Consider the following 14,776-nt stretch of genomic DNA (forward strand, 5'->3'; position numbering starts at 1 on the left):
AATTCAGCAAAGCGTGCTGGCCATCATCTACTCCTTAATGCTTGCAAGGTAGTTAGCTATGTTTTCTTAGTTTATATCATACATTCTTAGGCTGAAATTCAGTTGTGCATCAACAGTGGGTAGTTTAAATGGTCAGTTGGCAGCTTTGATGAGGCAGGCTAAGGGCCTCATGTCGACATTAAATACATTAATACATAAGGCTGAGCCATGGGGAAGGCTCCAAAACAGGAGGGAATCGTGTGTAAATTGGTTGATACTAACCTGGGCTAAGTGGATGTTATAGGAAGGATTTAAGCCATTCCAAGCTAGTTCCTTCCTCTGCTATTAAAGTATTTAGCCCATGAAAAATCATTGAGTGGTCCAAGGTGTCATACGCACAAGGTTCGCTTTAACAGACTGGTTTTTGGGAAGGCATGATAGGATCACTTCACAAATGTCCAGCAAGGTGGACCTGTTGTTCTCCCAGATCTGAAACTAGATTGATGGTCAAGGAAAAGTTGACTGGATTCATGTGGAGTTACATGGTGAGGATATTTCTCCAGAATTTCAACTTTTGAATGGTAGGCTGGCAATAGGTCTGTTTTTAGCAATCATTTTCAGGTCCGAATTTCGGGTAATGGAGGCAGACTTGAGACTGGAAGTTAGGACTCCTGATGTCAGTGAAGAGTTGCACAGTCTAGTTAAGGGAGGAGCTAGTGTACTTTATAAACTGATGTATAAATGGGGAATAAAATAATAAGTGGTTTGAGCCGACCTACTATATCAAACAAACTGAGTTGCTAGCAAACAAATGAGAAGCATGAAAAAGGAGGTGGGCTGCCTTGAATGTTAGTTAAATTTGAAAAAAAATCTCAGTGACAATGGCCCTTGAATCAGTATGAGTATAACGATTCACTTGATGGCATACTGATCATGATGCAGAATGCCATAGCAATTAACCTACCCTAGTAGAACGCTTGTCCTTCAACACTGATATAATGCAGCTATTATAGTATACCTTATCGAATCTACCACTCTTGTCTTCAGATTTGTTTTAGCCTTGTGAATTGATGATAGTAGATCTCTTATAATTGATTTGGGCTTCACGACATGTGGGAATGAGCCTTCAAAATTCTGTATGTTCGATACCCAATAAAATTTAAACTAGATAACATTGAAAATATTCAAAAGGTATTTCCACTGGAGCAAATCTGAAGATTCCTTGAGAATTACTAAAATGTGCATATTCAAATTTAATTCACAAAGGCTTGCACATGTGCATGCATTACGTGCTCTACGCATTTCCACATTTACTCCAGTGGAAATCTTTCTGTATACACATAAGACTGGCCGGTGTAAATCTGAAATTGTCAAAGCATCTGCTAGCTTGCCTCAGAGGAAATATTTTTTAACCAGGCCTTGGATTTGGACTCGCAGATATATGGTAAAGCCTAATTTAAACTTGATTTCATTGCTCACAATATATAACATGTTGCTTGCTCTTTGCTCTTTGAAAAATATATTGAAATTCCAACAAGGTCATAGTTAGAATCATGTATTTTGACATGTCAGTTTTTGCTGTGTGGCAGGTTTATTTCACCAACAGACAACAATAGTTGCAACAGACACTATTTTCCACCAGCCCTTAATTTATTAGGGTGTTTGACAGGGATGGGCCCCAAGACTCATTTCTGTGGACTGGCACTTACTGTCTCTTTTTCAGTTCAATTGTGATGTGCTGTTTTGGCAACTTTCGTTTTTTAACTGTTAGTATAAGTCATACAACAAGAAACACCAGTTTAAGCAACACAGGTGCTGATTTGTTATTTAGTTTTAGGAATAGAAATGAGCCAGAAGATGACAGTGCTGGGTGCTCATGCAGGTCATGCCAGCATACTGCTCTAGTCAAATGCCAAATGTGTTTACACTCTGTGGAGCAGCAGTGGATGCCAAAATGCCACCATGTGATGTCATAGGTGTGCTAGAAAATATTTGGACCCTGGCACTTATCTATTTACAAATTAAGCATTGTTCCCCACCCAACAATGACTGAGATTGTTTGAATAAAGCACATAATTTATCTCGGAAAACAGCATAGTTCAACAAGTAACAGCACCACTGATGACAACATATCCATAATTATGGCATCTACAGTACATAAATGAAAGATATTGACATTTGATTTAACAGACTTTTTTATCACATACTTGTCTCCTTTACTCTTGGAAATGCCAACCAGCTTCTCAATGCCCCCAGCATCACGTAAGGCTTTGGCGTTCTCCATATTTTTTGTTATAACTTCATGCAGGGTACAGCAAATGGCTGTGACTGTGTCATCGGACATTGCCTTGCTGGCAGAGTTGTTGCTGTTGTTGCCCCCAGGAAGACGGTGGACCAAGTCCCGCATGGCGTACTTGCCTTTTGCAAATGAAAAGATGATGGGGAACAAATGGAGTTGCGATAGGAAAGACAATTGGGGAAGAGAAGAAGCAAAAAAAAATGTTAGTCCACGATTTCTTTTTGTCAAATGTCATAAACGTCATAGTTGCATTGTATAGATAAAAAATGTGATTGAACAAAGAATACAAGTTGGTATTTTCTACCCAGCTGAGGTTTAATCTTGACTTCCCGCGCTGGCATTTTTCCCAAATAGGCAGCCTTCATTTTCAAAGGCAACTATCAACTTAACTGACTTTCCACACTGCAGTTAAACACCTTTAAATAACTAATACGCCAATAAAGGATAATGCACAAAGATGTTGTCACTATGTTTAAAGAGATTCGAAATAATATTCCTTGGCACACTTTTAACTAACTAACCAACTACCATAGCATTGGTGGTGTTACTAAACATACTCCAATGCTTCAATCACAAGTATGTCACGACTATACCATGTGTATGATCCCAAGTGAGGTTAAAAACGAATATATGTGGTTGTCTGCATCCTTGAGATTTATCTACTGTCGCTTGAGAGAGCTATGCATACAATATTGCCACCCTGTGCAACAAGGAACACTTTCTGAAGGAAAATGCATGCTTTTGAGCTGATTTGCATACACACAATGCATTTCTCATTGGCCCTGAACCGCAGGTGAACTTCTATGAATGGCTACTGGGTGGCACTGTGGCATGTATGGCTTGTTAACTGAAATGGCCTATTCTATTCATAACTATACAAAGACAGCGGTCTAAGCTTTCAGGTGGGGATAGATATCCTCAAACAAGCCTTTTGACCAATGGATACAAATGGGAAACCTCAACAACTTGTTGCAGGCGTGACACATGCCTTTTCCACCTTGAACTACGCATTAGACAGAGCACATGTGAACACAGAGTTATGAATCCTCTGCCAATCAGAATGCTGAGAATGCCATCGAAAAAGAAGTGTTGGAGCCTACACAGAGAGCTTTATTGTGTGGTATGTGACCACTCCCAAGTTAGTAGTTCAGAGCCGAAGGCGAAGGCCTCTAATGAGGGCAAGGTTCACACAACAAACAATAGAGCCTGAAAAAAAGGTCTCTAATGCCATCAGAGCTTGTATGGGGGGAAACAGGGAAGCCTCATCTGGGGGATTTTGTTATGGTGTTTGTCATGTCTCCTTGCCCAGTGCCCAGCATATTCCCATCATAAATGGAAGTTAGGGATGCAGCTTTTACAGGCTGTTAGAGCCTCCTTTCAACGCCTGCTGGTTGCCTAGAGAGCTTGAAAAAGTGAAAAGAACAAATGAGAAGAAACAAAGGCAGGCGTTTGGGAGGAAATATTCACACAAGTGGCTGGCCAACTCCGCTGCTAACAGTCCACAACCATGGTAAGGGCCTGAGCGAAGTGAGAATCCTTTAACGTGTGTTGTGGGGCTATTACTAGCAGGGTCAGCTTTCCGTCAGATGAATATCGCTGTTAGCTCCTGTGAAGATCACACATCGGTGCTAAGCTGTTGTTGGAATTAAAGAAAAGTGAAAAAATCTGACCCGGTAATGCATGAAGCCAAGCTGCAGTTCTGAAGTCTGTTTTTCTTGTTAACGACCATCAACAAGGAAAAGGGACTTTGGGTGTTCAGCACAGCTTAAGGGATCACCCTATACGATTTATTTTCATTTTTTTTATCAAAGATGCCGGGTGCTAAAGTGCCTAGGGGGCGGAGAGAGAGAGGTTGTCTGAGGCACAGAGGTAGCTCGAAATGCAGGCTTCCACCTGCTCCAAGCATTATGATTGGCCGCCACCCCCTGCCGGGGTGCTAATGTTGGTGAATGTCTGCATTCCACACTTTCTAATTGTCTTCATAAAAGAATGCACCATCATTATCATGCTCATTGCTTTATTTCAGAAATGATTCCATCAAAGTAAAAAAAAAAAAGTTATTGATCATAATTCCACAAGCACAGTAAGAAATAATCTATACTGATGGAATACGTTAAAACAGTTATCTGTATAGTACAAAAAGTAAAAAAACAATTGTGAAAAAAAACAGTTTCAATAATATCCTCAGGGAACCCCAAATCTATATCAAAATGTGTGGGTTTGTGGTTTGGTTAAGTGCTTCTCCTTATACAATTCCCCACCATTTCACAATGCACTTGCGCGTTCTCAATGTCACTTGGCCTAGTAAGATTGTTGTTTTGTTCTCCCCTGTTCCCCTCCTTGCCTTGTCGCTCTCTGAAACACTTGTGTACGAGCGCGATAGAAATAAAATATCAATAATCTGCACCAAATTTTGCATAGTTATCTGTTAGGACCCTCTAGACATTACTGGCTACATAACATATAGACACCCCACCTATTTACCCAGATTTCAGCACCTTCATACATGAGACGGTTGCCTGAAATTTGCAAAACATCATTGTGGTCATAGAAGGATTGGTCCCGACACACAAAAGCAGAGGTCCCTATGGGATCTCAAAATCCATGTTTCAAGGCCCTAGGATTCACGGTTTCTGAGATATTTGCACCACAATGAACTGCGCCATGCCAGAGCGAGACAACACTTGGGGAGAGAACACTGAAGGTCACAGTATGCAGCAGCACACCAACTGTCACCTCCTCCCAATGTCTGCTCCGGGCTATGTCAGCCAGCCACACGCACCCATTCTCAGTGCAGTTTTCATCAGGTTGCAAAGCACATCAAGGGATAAGGGACCTACAGCGACCTACAAGATCATTGATTTTCAACAATTGAGGAGTGTTATCATGTCTCTCTACAGAACTCGTTCAGAAAACGGGTAGTTTGTGCTAGTTTATAATACAAACATAACATTTCTGGATAAAGTGTACAGTGCTGATCAAAAGAGCATAACATAAAGTGGACCAAAATATACAGCAAACGTATGCATCCTTGTCAAACATTATATCAACATTGTATTGTTATTTGTACCCCAAGTGTTACATTAGTGCACCAAAGTTAGAAATGACTGGCTCCTCCCCCAAGTTCTTTTCAGAAAAAAGGTTACAGAGAAAACACAAGATCTTTGGAGGTGGATTAGCACAAAGACAACGCCCCCTTAAGGGTTCTTACGCTCCTGTTTTTCAACAGGGGAATGCACCAAGACTTCCTGATAGCAACGTGAGTTGGACATAGGTACATAAAAGGGTATTGAAGATCCTTGGTGCACAAACACAAAGGGTGGTGGTGCAGCACAGTTTGCCATAAACCTTCTAATACACAGGCAACATTTTAAATTATGGGTTTTGTCAAAAAAGGCTTGTTCTCATTTAGGTAGACCTTGATTGCAAATGGGTTCCTGTGCAGAAGATAGTGATCCATTGATGGACTACCGTTGGCTTTCCCAAGAGTGCCCATAATCTCCAGCCACAACATGCCCTTTTCACCTGAAGGAATTAGGACCCTTTAATTACTTCAGGATTATCCCTTTAGAATAGGTGGCCCATTTCAATTGCTTTAACAACCAGGTAACATGGCTGATTCAAGGCTATGATCATACCCATCAACCTGCTGTACATCTAATAAAGAGTAGCTATAAAGAACAAGAGCCGAATTGGACCACAATCCCAGCCAGAGTAATATAGGTTCTAATTTAGCTACTCAGCAATACTCAGTTGCAGCTGAAATGGTACAGTGGGTGTTGCATTAGGTAAAGCCACAAGCTTTTTAAAGAAGATATTTTTACTTACACTCAGGCAGCCTAGTTTAGTTCACTTTTGCTGATCTGTTAAATGTTGTCGTGCTCTTAAGTATTTAAGAATTCCATATTAACTTTGAGCTGAAGTGAACCCCTTGTTAATCAAACTGGCGCGTTATAAATGCCATATCATGTATCATATCACCTATTGCATCTTATCACTTTACATGTCAAGACATAAGGTTTCCTTGAATGACATGCCATTGCTTTAGTCTTGGTAGAGTTTAATGATAGACTTTTGACAGTACAAACGTGAGCAAACTGCTGAAAAGTTTACGCAACCACATCTGTATCTCTAAAAGTGAGGCCACATTGTTATCTAACAGTAAGCCCCAATTCTCTCCCATTAGGATATAGAATGCCAGCTGACATTGCTGAGAGGTGGCAATGTCATTGAGAAGAAGGGAAAATAAGGGCTCTAAAATCAGCCCTGGAGGAAGGAGTAGAGCCTTTGCCCCCTCAAGGGCCCCATCTAACTGATAAATGGTTTTCTGAATACAGAGAAATAAAAGCAAACAAAAGCGAGGCTGTACACAATAGATCATAAGATGTCCCACAGTAGGTAGCGTTGTTCTCTGTGAAAAGCAGATTTAGGTCAACAAATAACAGGTGCGGTTCCTCCTTTCAGAGCACCTGATCTATTATGCCCACACCCTTTCTAAATCTTGCCTGTTGGTGTCAAAGTATGTTATTCTCTGTGGTCCAGCTGGTAAGTCACTGAAGAGCCTTGCCAAACATTTGTCTTGCACAGTTTATCAAACATATCGGCCCATAATACACAGGGTGGCTTCAGGGCCCCTTAGGCAAACACTCCTATAGTAATTCAAACCTTGGTTTTTTTTTAGGCTCGAAGGAATATTCAAGCATGAATGTTTCCATGAAGTCCCAGTGACCAAAGGCTAGTAGGAGAGGGGGGATGTTTGAGCTTGTTACAACTTGAGAAGCAGCCTAAAATCATTCACTTTCCTCTTTCAGTTAATCAACTCCATGTACCTCTAACTTTATAGAGCACAGGAAGGGTTATGATCACTTGAATCACTTGATCGCCGTTCCCCAAGTTGCACCCCTCAGCATTGCCTCACGAAATAACTTTGGGAGTGTAATTATACCATGATCTAGAAGGATTCATTAATGCTCAAATATTATTGCTCATTTTTCTTAGATTGATCTGATTCCACTGAAACCTCTTTGCTATTAAGAACCATCAGACCTTGGACCCTCGGGATTGGATACAGTGGTCAGACCAATTGAAGTTAAAGAAAGCAAGTAACTAAATCAACTGAACACAGTTAGGCCTGACTCAGTTACCATTTCAACCCAACAACCCTCTATCTTTGTTGAATAGCTTCCTCTTTTCCTGAGTCCATGTGGATTGTCAAAGAAGACTATTCCATAGATAAAGCATTCCACCTGGTATCAGTAGTCAAGCTCTCGAGGCTAATGGCTCAGGAAGTAATCATGGCAGACACAAATTAAGCGTAACATGTCAAATCTTTGAATAAAGAGGGGATGTGCACCCAGCTGATGGTGCAGGGTTAACGAGAACTGCTAACCAGGAAGAAGTCCACAATATTCTGATTGTTGGGGATACACGTGAGCACTAACAATCGAAACTTCTTTTGCATGCTACATACTTTCAGACCCCTAGCATGACCAGTTTATATCTTGGGTGGTATGGCAAGGCAGTTTCATCAATGGTTCTTCCTGCAGACTCTCCGGATGAACTCATTGCCCATGGATCTGTTAGCCAGGTCAACAGGACTGCTGACTGCACCAAAGCTAGTGGACACCTGCCTAAGACTTAGCATTTACCTCCTTCAGCCCCTCTTTTGATGCCAAACCCATCTGCCAAGCTCTATGAGGCTGGTTAATGCAAAATAAGTGCAATTAGCATGTCAGGTCATGTTAATTGCATGAAGACCTGGGGCCTGTGTGCCCACCGGCTCTCCATAAAGGCCTCTCTGGATAAAGTTAATGAGAAAATAACTTTCCTGCAAAACGGATGACCGAAGGGAATCTAACTTGGTTGATTTATGCATTCTGTCCATTCTGTTACATTTGCTGGGGAGGCTGTGCATCCTGGTCCACTGACTCTTGGTAATAATAATAATAATGAGATAATTGCAGCGACTTGGGGGGAGGCAATGCAAAGCGGGATAGGTTAGGGTTGGTGGCATGGTGCACAGCATGTGTACAGAGACCATCTGACAGATCTGCAAAGACACAGAAACTGCCCCTACTGGGAGAATGCGTGATGCGCCAGCTGCATCACGGCACGGTGTCAGTTGCTTCTAACGGGAGCGGTTTGAATGGGCTTTCATAGACCTATTTCACCTGATGTAAACATGCAAACACACAGGACTAGCATGCTCGATCTCCCTCTCCAGGCAATGCCTTGGGTGGTGGTTGTAACGCAGCTCCCTGTGCAGAGAGCTGGACAACTGAAATCCATGGCTTCATAAATCATAAAGTTCCCCCTTTTTAGCAACACCCAAATAGCTTCACTGTGAGAACCAATGTGGCACATAATGATGGCAAAGAGTTGCTGGGTTGGAAATCTTTAAAGATCGGTGAAGAGGACTGTGTTTTTATTATCTGTAGAAATGCACTCTTCACTGGAGATATTCTAAAATACCTCAATAGTAAAAATATGAAAGAGTACGATTGAAGCAGTCCCTTGGACTTCTTTTACAAACCATGGCACAGGAGCCAGCCAGCCAAATTTATTCTTGCCAGTTTAAAATCATAGATATACAGCGTGATGATCTCCTTGGCTAACGAAGGTTGCACTAGTTCATCTAATGTTGGGATTTACCCTAAAGGGACGAGCGTGTTTCCAAGGACCTATGGCCAAATCGAAGAGAGATCAACTATGCTCCTTTTCCAAATCCTGGTGCTGAATCCTTATAAGAGCCTTTTGGCTCTATATACAACCCAAATCGTTATTTTGGTCCTTGCTTCACTTGAAAGTCTTGATTGATGTCAGGTACTGAATGATCTTCTTTCCCCTGATAAAGCCACACCTTTGACTTCTCCAGATGCAGCCTCAAACGCTTTGACTATTAGCTCTTGCAATATTGTTGATCTAGCTCCCAAGTTGCTTGATGAATGATTTCTGGAGAATTTTCATTTGTTAATCCACGTAGGAGATTATTTAATAATAAAACCAGTTCTCTTTTAGTGGTCAATTTGGTCCAATTCCTCTGCTACACTTGTTAGGTATATTTGCCCAGTGATGTACAGCATAAAATCCACTTTTTGAGGGTTAAAAAAAAATTATTTAGCAAGGTAGGCCTGATTAACTGGCTCAACAACCCTAAACTGATGGATGATAAATGACGTGGGATTTTGAAAGATAGCATCACAGGCAATTGTTCTCAGAACAGAATCCAATGAGCGTTCTTATGTCTTGTTGAAGACATTGATGATGCCAGGACATTATTTGTTTTGGGTACATAACTTGTATGCATGCTCGTTATAGATAAGGTTTAGGATGAACAGGCTGCTGTATGTCTCAGTTTTAGTGAAGTGGTATGGTAGTAATCCAGAGAGTAAGTCTAGACCATGTCATGTTCTGCTCATTTTATGCTGTTCTCTGGTGTAGAATTTCCTTTTGTCTCCAGCTGTTTTCTGATCAGTTTGTTTGTTTTGCTCTGATTTCCTTTGTTTACTGACTTTTTTTAAATAACAAATATTTGCGTAGGCCATGAGCATGTCCAAGAGTGCATTACCACCCTTATGTTCTGAAACTTGTATTGCAGAATTAACTCTTAAAGCAGAGGTATCACTGAAGAGACCTCTGTTCAATTGAAACCTTACCTAACAGTACCCCCCCACCCCGAAATAGCAGTCAGGCAGGAACCAATGCATAATGTAGGAGCATATGACAGTGATTTCAATAAAAGTAGCCAGTAAGGCAGTGATTTCAATAAAAGCACCAGTTAAAAGGATGCAAGTGGGATTACAGGTCAGTACTTTCAGTGGGGTTAGTGTAAATGCAGAAAAGAGAAAGCAAATTATGCAAATGAGTGCAGGTGAAACCGCCAATTATGCAAATTAGTGCGGGTGAAGGCAGATAATTAAAATGACACATTGATCTCTTTATGGCAGTGAACTAGGCTTTCAATGGTAAAGCAAAATGATTGTCAAAAAGGCTGCAGATTCAAAATGCACTGTGCACACATATAAAGTTATGGGAATTGCCATCTGTGTAAGGTTGCATTGGAGAAAACAACCCAGATTAACCAACTACCCTTATTAAATGAAACCCTAGTAACTAATTAGTCCTGATTAACATTGCAATGCAATGTCAGTGAACACGGATGGAAATTCTGTTCTATTATTTTTTTTCTCTCTTTTCGTTCCATGGAAAAGAAATGTGCATTGTAAAAATGAATGGCCTGTCTTTTTGCATTCTGAGAGTCCTTTGTTTGCGCAGTAAGCTAGAAAGCAAGAAGAGATGCATACAAACGCCCGTAGGTGATTGGACAGTGGGATCAGGAGTCTAGCAGTTGCTAAAACACATCAGAAAGAGGGCAGTTTTAGTTTTGAGTGACAGGCAGGGTAGCTAAAAAGGGGTGAGCAGAAGTGTGTGTGTGCTTATTCTACTTCTTGCTGCTGGCTGCCAAAAGTGAGAGAGTGCAGAAACTTTGCTCACCTTGCATTGAAAGCTGCCAGTAATCCAAGGCTGTTTTCGAGGGCGCGAAGTGGCAATGCAGAGCTTGCAACCCTTCATCACAGATAAACAGGAGTGAGATAGGGGCCATACAGATAAAGCACAGAAACCTCAGAATCCCATGTAAGTGGCGGTAAAACTGAGGAGAGTGCTGAATGAGAGAGAATTATATCTGTTGCCACATAGACAGAAATAGACCATTAGCTGCAACTGAATCATTGTTGGTTTTCTTATGCACACTGTGAACTAACGGAAAATGAAAAGATTTTGTGCAATGCATGTTTATATTTTATCCCTTAGATAACCATGGCGGCGTTGATGCTTTGGTAAGAGTCCACATATGTATTATTATGAAATGTAATATTTTTGTTTCCTTTTCATAAATGACATGATCTCTAATAATAATTACATTTATGAAAACAAAGTTGGTGCAACCATTTTTTTCATGTCTCTGGTTATTATTCTTTAGGTGAGGGAAGGTAATTAAGAAGCACCTTAGTGCCTACACCTCAGTGGTAACAATATTTACCGCCAGAGGAAAAGTAAGAAACTAAAGGAGAAATATAAAAACAAACCAGAAAGTCGGTATGTTGTGTGAGTGTGTTCAGCTATGCATGGAAGCTGAAGAGGATCTTTCAAACTTATATGCTGATGTCTTAGATAAGTCATTGGCACAATCTATGCACAAACTATACACAATCTATGGCAATATTTGGTTTCTTCTAAATGTGCTAAGCCCGGGGTACATGCCTACAGTCAAATCCAAAATCGAGTCTAATTATCAAAAAGGGGGAAGGTTTGTCTAATCAAATAGGGCAGTGCTATGAACATGCTCACCACAAATTTACCACAATACTAAAATACCGCCAAGTCAGGTAATAGCCCAAAGACAAAACCCCTTACAACTCTTTATCCATAATTTTTCCACCCAACGAAATGCTCAGATTTGTATTTATCTGCGATCATGGCATGAACCTATTTGAGATGTACTGCTTCCTAATGGCTACACTACTTCTTGTGCTCATCGTTAGGATCCCCACGGTCAGGATCATGCAGTAGTTTATGAATCCACTTGCTCAGATAATGCTTGATCTTTGCCTTCTTTAGGTCATTTTAAATTAAGACTTCTGATGCATGCACACTAGTTTTACATTTGATCACAACACCCCTTTCCAGATTATTTCTTCATCACCAATCATCTCACTCACTTAATATAAGTGGGTTTTAATTTACGTTGGAAAAAAGATTTCCTCTTCATAGTGAGAGCTGTGAGAGATCTTATTTCTATGGCTCAGCTGGAATGTACTCCCAGTGCATCAACACATCGATCGGGAAATACTTCCAACTTCATTTTTCCTTTTTTGGCCATAGTTTCTTTTACAAATGGCATTTCTCATTTAGATATTAAGGAGAGTTTAGTTTATTTATTTGTATAGCGCATCCAAACGCTAGGGTAACTGGGCGCATTGGACTTGAGGATCAACAAGGTTACAGAAGGTTGCACATACTAAATACATAAGAGGATAATGCAGTGGGTAGCAAGAGGACCGGGTTACAATGTGGTCCGTAGCATAGTTACAGATGGCAGTGCATACATGTAGGCATCATATTGTTACTAAGAAGTGAGCCATATTTTCACCTTGGCTCTAAAAGACCAGAAGGATTTGTCGGCTCTAATTATCATGGAAAGCTAGATTCCCCTGCTGTTTTCAGATTGAATTTGGGAATGCTCAGTTGGTACATGTAAGGGGTTCTGGTGGGTCTGTTATAGCTGTGTCTGGAGAATTTGTCTGATAGGTAAAGTGGGGCAGTCAGTGAGAGGCATTTGTGTGTGATGATGAGCAATCTTAGTTTGGTTCTATCTCGGATAGGGAGTCAAACTTCCTTATTGAAGGTAGAGATGTGGGCCTTGCGGGGAAGGTTAAGGGCGCATCTAAGGGCATTGTTCTGCAAGACCTGAAGTCTGTTCAGGTTGTGATTAGTGGAACCCAGGAAGAGAGTATTGCAATAGTCTAATCTAGACAGTACTAATGCTCTAGACAGTGTGAGGCAGCTGGTCATTGAAAGAAATGGCCTTCAGGCATTAATAAGTTTATTAGTATAGGCCATGGATGAGATAGTGGCGTTTATTTGTTTTTTGAGCGATAGTGTGGAATCGAGATACACGCCCAGTGTTTTGACTTCTTTTGAGACTTTTATGATATTGCCATCAATGGTAAATGATTGGTACCTAGGGTCAAGTTTGTTAAGGAGGGCTTGTGATCCTACGATGAGCAAATCCGTCTTGTTGCCATTCAAGCAGAGGCTATGAGTGGCCATCCAAGCTTGAATTTCAAGGTAGATTTCATTAAGTTTTGCAACATCTTTCTCATAGCTCCCAGTGAGTGTGATGAGGACCTGGGTGTCATCCTCGTAATTGGTATTTGTGATACCCAGTTTGTCAAGTTGGTCAAAGACGAGCTTGGTGAAGATGTTGTAAAGCGTGGGGGGAAATACAGGAACCTTGTGGTACTTGACATTGGATTGGGACAGGGTCAGCTGCAGCCGCAGGTGCGAATACCCTAGTCGACCTATCGGACAAGAAGGGCCGAATCCAATTGGTGGCATTCTGTGAGAATGCGGCAGCCTCAGAGAGGTGTTGGGTGAGAATTTGCTGGTCAACTAAGTCAAAAGCTGCGGATAAATCCAACAGGAGCAAGATGGCCAAGTTGCCCTTGTCTTTGGCTTCATCCATTTGGATTTTTAGTTCCAGAAGGGCAGTTTTGGTCCCGTGCCTAAGTCTAAAGCCGGATTGTCGCAAGCCTAGGAGATTATTGTCTTCCAAATGTCGTTGTATTTGGAGGTATGCCACTCTGTCTAGTATTTTAAGGAGAAATGGGACGGTCGTGATGGGCCTGTAAATAGTAGGAATGTTGGGGTCTGGGTTGGGCCTTTTGAGGAGAGGTAAGACCCACGCCTCTTTAAGGTTGTTAGGTACAGTCGAATTTGTAAATGAGGAGTTGATCAACAAGGTGATGATGGGGGCTAGGTTTTTGGCTCTGTCCTTAATGACAGAGGCAGGGCACACATCTCCTTGGCAGTTTGAGGGTTTAAGGCTGGCAATTATGTTAACTACTTCATCCTCTTTGACCGGAGAGAAGTTGAAGGGCAGGCAATCATGAGTAGGGCTCTTTTTATTATTAGAGTGGTCTTTGTAGGCAAGGCTGGATTTGTTTGCTTCTATCTTAGCTTGTAAAACGGCAATTTTATTTGAGAGTGCTTTTCGGAGAGTCTTTGTGAGACTGCCTCAGGCCTTTTATCTGCAAGTCATCCTTGTCCAGATAGTGTGATCTCAGCACTGTAGTGTGGCCCTTGAAATTGTCAATTGCTTAGCAAGTTTGAGGCCTGTGGAACAAAAGTCTTGTCCTTCAGCACCTTAGTTCTCTGATGCTTTATGCTGTGAACAACGTCAATGAGAAAAAAACAAAGCCCACTGGCATTCAAATACTGCAGATTCCTGTAAGGTTTTGCTGTTGTCAGCATGTCATTCGAGAATACTAAGATCATATCAGGCTTGCCATTTGTCAGTCTTTTACAACTCCCAGTGCTGGATTAAACCCTGTGGAGGCCCTTAGGCAGTCAAAACATCACCCCCCGTTGCAAATTATCTCCTAATACGTTTTTAATTTTCTGCACCGCATTGTTTTGATCCATTGTCGCAGGGGCCCTAAAAGGAGTGGGGCCCATAGGCCGGTGCCTACTTGGCCTATTGGATAATCTGGCACTGACAACTCCTGTATCTCATCAGCCCTCAATCACTCAAAGGATTTATTTCTACATTTACACATTGCTTCACACGTCTCCCCATTCCACAACTTGTCATTTCAGTTGACAAATCAAGAGAAATTAATTCTTTGTTCATAGATAAAATAGAAAAGATTCGACACACATCTGGTTTAAACAACTCAGTTTGTCCGATTTTCATTCGTGCTGCAGCCTCATTCAATT

General features: G+C 41.3%; 1 protein-coding gene across 22 annotated transcripts in view; it reads right to left on the minus strand.

The window, feature by feature from the left end:
• Positions 1 to 14,776, minus strand: part of CTNND2 (catenin delta 2) — a 3,553,726-nt gene that overhangs the window by 511,748 nt on the left and 3,027,202 nt on the right. For all 22 annotated transcript variants that reach the window (XM_069613767.1, XM_069613768.1, XM_069613765.1 and 19 more), the window contains one exon: positions 2,187 to 2,397. In XM_069613767.1, coding sequence (XP_069469868.1) covers positions 2,187 to 2,397 — 211 coding nt within the window. The remainder of the gene's footprint in view (positions 1 to 2,186; positions 2,398 to 14,776) is intronic.

Source organism: Ambystoma mexicanum, chromosome 5p (assembly GCF_040938575.1).
Source record: "Ambystoma mexicanum isolate Mex_15411 chromosome 5p, UKY_AmexF1_1, whole genome shotgun sequence".
Lineage (NCBI taxonomy): Eukaryota > Metazoa > Chordata > Amphibia > Caudata > Ambystomatidae > Ambystoma > Ambystoma mexicanum.